The sequence below is a fragment of the Bactrocera latifrons genome, unplaced genomic scaffold, assembly GCF_001853355.1.
Source record: "Bactrocera latifrons isolate USDA-ARS-PBARC rearing strain unplaced genomic scaffold, ASM185335v1 scaffold_103, whole genome shotgun sequence".
Taxonomy (NCBI): Eukaryota; Metazoa; Arthropoda; class Insecta; order Diptera; family Tephritidae; genus Bactrocera; species Bactrocera latifrons.
Genome location: NW_017534442.1, coordinates 609,510 through 613,615, shown reverse-complemented (window position 1 = coordinate 613,615; position 4,106 = coordinate 609,510). Strand labels below are relative to the sequence as shown.

Genomic DNA, 4,106 nt, shown 5'->3' with positions numbered 1-4,106 from the left:
AATCAAAAATAAAAATCAAAAATAATAATAGTAAAAAGGCATTTGCTGCCACGTTTGGACGCACTGACCAGTATTTGCATGGTTTCTTTTTAAAAAAACTAGGGCGGAAAGATTATGAAATGAAAACCGTTCTATAAATCGTCTCAAAGTTTGCGCGTAGTTTTTCTTTTGAAAAAATTGTATTTAAATTCGTTTTAAACATTAAACAAATTTTATAATTTTTGCTTTGGCCGGTTTTAGGTTCCGATCTAAATTCTACTTGCAAAACGAATATACTTGCAGCGGATCTGAAAAGTCATTTACAAAATTTGAAAGGCTGTTATATATTTATTTTATTTATACGTTCAAATTTCAAAAAGTGTTTCGTCATTAAAAAGGAGCACTGTACCAATAAATCCTTTTCAAAGACGATACAACAAAAGCCCGTACTTAGTTGTTATGCGAGTCGTTTAAAATTAATATATAATAAAAATAAGTCATGTTACGCGTTATGAGTTAAATAAATTTTAATAAGCAATTTTCATAAAGTAATTAAAATACACAAAAAATCTAAAACTATAAAAATAAATCGAAAAACCTAAAAACTTCTTACGACAGTGCACATCAACTCCATCACGTCCGCATTCAATCTGCATAAGAACCCTTCGATGACCCTTCAATGTCTGTTTACAATCAACATTTATCATTTTTGCGTTCTTGAATTTAATAATTATGACAATGCAATGCTGTTTCTATATTTGATTGGAATACTTTTGAATGCCGAAGTTGTTGATGGGACAGTAGACGTTTTGTTTGTTGCTATGTTTCATTTCGTTTTTCTCTATAATCCTTAAACTCAAAAAATTCCATGTATATATATGCATATATATGTATGTATATAATTTTGTTTCATATAATATTAATTATAATTATAATCAACTTGGACTTGCGAACTATTTAATGATTGCTGTTGCTTCTGCTAATATTTCATTTCGTACGTGTTATTGTTGTTGTTGTTTGTCGCAAATTTTCACTAATCTCTGCCGCTAAATGTTGTAAACGTTACGTTGTCACGTTGCTGCTCCCCTGCGTTTCACTTCGATATCTATGAAAATGCTCGTTTTGTGAATGTGATGTCAGCTAGCAACAACATATCCAATACAATTCTATTGATGTTTTGCCGATGTCAATTCTAGTGTTTCATATTCCTTAATATTTCATTTGCTGCTGGTACTGTTGATTTTCTTCTCTACTTATAATCCTGTGTTGTTGTCTGTGTATTTTAATTATTATTTTTAATTTTTTAATTTTTTTTTTGTTTCATTTCCTTCGTTTTTTCTTCATGTATTTTTGTTTTGCAAATTTAACTTTGCTGTCAGTCAGTCAGTTCAACACTTGGCCTTCGCTACCAGTGTTGTCGTTTTCAATATTTGATACGTCAATATGCTGGCGAATAATGGCTTAACAGTATGTCGTGTTGTTGTTTTATTTGTAATTGGTGGTGGTAGTTGTTTAGGTGCTAGTCGCGGTCGTGTTGGTGGTAGTAGCTTTACTGATAAACTAATGTTATATCCACAGCAGCCGTGCTAATTTGGAAAGCCGAAAGGAGTCATTGGTAATTTGCTATCGGCGTTTGGATCAAATTGGAATTCTGTGCCATCGTTGGTGGGTGCGAGGCTGCTCTGTACCGTCTGTTAATTAACAAATAAAAACACAATTATTATATTTGTCGCGCTTAGTAAGCAAAAAGATCTTACCTCGTCGGAGAAGTATTGTTCAATAATTTCGTATGCCAATTTGTAAATCTCGACATTTTCATGATTTTGTAGTTTTTCGATTTTCTCTAAACCATCACATTCTTCAATTAAATTGGCAACTTCTTGTACGTGATTTTCGGCCATTTTGAGCATATTATTCAGACCATCAAGCACAACCTATAAAAATTTAATAGCATTTTTTAATTTATACATGTGTTATTGCTTAGTTCAAATGTGAACTTACGTTAAGAACTTGTGTGTCCATGCAGGTGAGCAAATCGCAGAAGGGCGGTATGACACCTTCCTTTATTAATGTGAACACCTGATCGCGATTACCGCTAATAGTTAAATTACTAATTGCCCAGGCAGCCTCCTTCTGTGTCTGGAATTCACCTTTACTCAAATTTTCAATAATTTTAGGCAATAGACCGACATTGATGACCGCTTGCACTTGTGATTGATTACCGGCCGTAATATTGGAAAGGAACCATACAGCCTCCTTGCGGATTTTCTCTTTTTGATGGGACAACAAAGCTGGGAAGTACGACAACGCGTCGTAGTTGAGCACCACTTGTGTTTGTTCATCCGATCCGGTTACAATGTTGCCGACCGCGCGAAGGGCCGCCGTTTGCACCTTAACTTCCGCATGTCCCAACAATGGTATCAACTTGGGTACGACACCGCTTTCAATCACCATTTGGATTTGTTCATTACCACCGTCGGTCAAATAGCTGATAGCCCAAACGGTATCTACCAATATGTTGGTATCCGTGTGATGGATCAGCACATTGAGTGCGGGCAGGATGTCGTTTATGGTGGCGGCTGGTGGTGGTGGATCTTTATTGCGGCATAAATTCACAATCACCCATGTGACGTTACGCAAAAATGAAATTGGTATGTCTGGCTTAATAAACGACAGCAAGGGCTGAACAACGCCATGCTTAATGACAAAGTCTCGCAATTCCGGTCCATCACCAATAATATTACCCAAAGCCCAAACAGCCTGTTCACAAACATTGGGAGCGGGCGACGAGAGTAACTCCAGGAAGAGCGGCACTGCACCAGCAGCGACAACCTTGAAGAATTTATATATATATATATTATTGAAAGACATTGTTAATCATACACAATGCATTTGTGAATATTGTGAATGAATATTTTAAGTGTGCAATAGCAAACTTTTCAAATTATTAAATACACCTTACCTGATTAGTCTGATCTGATGTACCAGAAGCAATATTGGTCAATGCCCAGGCGGCTTCGAACTGTAACATTGTGTGATCGTGTTGTTTTAGACAATCTACCAAAATCGGCAGAATGTCACTCTTGATGAGGTCGTTGATTGGCGGATTCTTATCCGAGGAGAGAAGTTTACGTGCAGCCTGTACTGCGGCCAACTGTTGCTCAGGTTTTGAAGAATCAGCAGCAGCCTCGGCCAATTTCTTCAGATTGATTGTATTTGGTAGCTGATCATCCTCATCTGTATTCGAATCCATATTGGGGACATTGCGACGTTTCAGGATCGTCTCTTCGCGTTTATTTTTGCGTAGCTCCACTGTAACTTCATTTCGGCGACGCCGCATTTCCTATTAATATATCAAAAGATACATAGTAATTAACTTTAGAACTAGTTATTTTCTAGGTAAAAAAAATTAAAAATTAGTAGTGCATTTAAAACGTTTCAGTCCAAAAATTACAAATCACCTGATCTTTTTTATCATTAAGTAAAACAAAAAACATTTATTTATACAACAAACTAATTGGATCTTAATTGATATTAGACCAAGTAAATATAGTTTAATGTTATTATGAAGAAAATCAAAGCTTTAATAAAAATTTGTTCTCTATCTCTTTGATTGAGTTCAATATTTTCTGAAGAGAATAGCACTTTAAAAGGTGGTCATAGGAGCTAGGCGTATGTAAATAGTGCGTTTATTTCAAGAAATAATAAAATTACAAAAGTAATTGACAAAATTAATCTAGCAACAAATGCGTCATAAGTAAGGAAACAATAATAAATAGAAAATAGCAGAACAAATAATATGGGAGAAAACCCAATACATATAAGTATGTATTTTATACACGTGATATACACAAGTGAGCGAATAACAGCACAGTCATATGAATATTCGTATATTGGGAGAAAAATATTGAAGAGCGTAGCGTGTACTTTATACACCTTCGCACTTGTATGAAGTAATGACAGATCGCAAGTTGACTACATACAGCCATGGACACATAAATAGCACACTTGGTCATCAAATAAAACAACATTTATTTATTCCTTAAGTTTATCAGTTAGGGGTCTAAAAAGACATGCGTTTTATTTTAAAAATTATTCACTTTCATATTACTGAAACACTAAAAAAA

At 34.8% G+C, this 4,106-nt stretch overlaps 1 protein-coding gene across 2 annotated transcripts in view; it reads right to left on the bottom strand.

The window, feature by feature from the left end:
• Positions 1 to 726: 726 nt before the first annotated feature.
• The window catches only part of LOC108968734 (importin subunit alpha-3), a 6,064-nt gene continuing 2,684 nt past the window's right edge, over positions 727 to 4,106 (bottom strand). For both annotated transcript variants that reach the window (XM_018932938.1, XM_018932946.1), the window contains exons 3-6: positions 2,942 to 3,322; positions 1,981 to 2,811; positions 1,737 to 1,913; positions 727 to 1,670 (exon numbers count right to left, since the gene is read on the bottom strand). In XM_018932938.1, the coding sequence (XP_018788483.1) occupies positions 1,566 to 1,670; positions 1,737 to 1,913; positions 1,981 to 2,811; positions 2,942 to 3,322 (1,494 nt within the window). In that variant the 3' untranslated portion in view covers positions 727 to 1,565. The remainder of the gene's footprint in view (positions 1,671 to 1,736; positions 1,914 to 1,980; positions 2,812 to 2,941; positions 3,323 to 4,106) is intronic.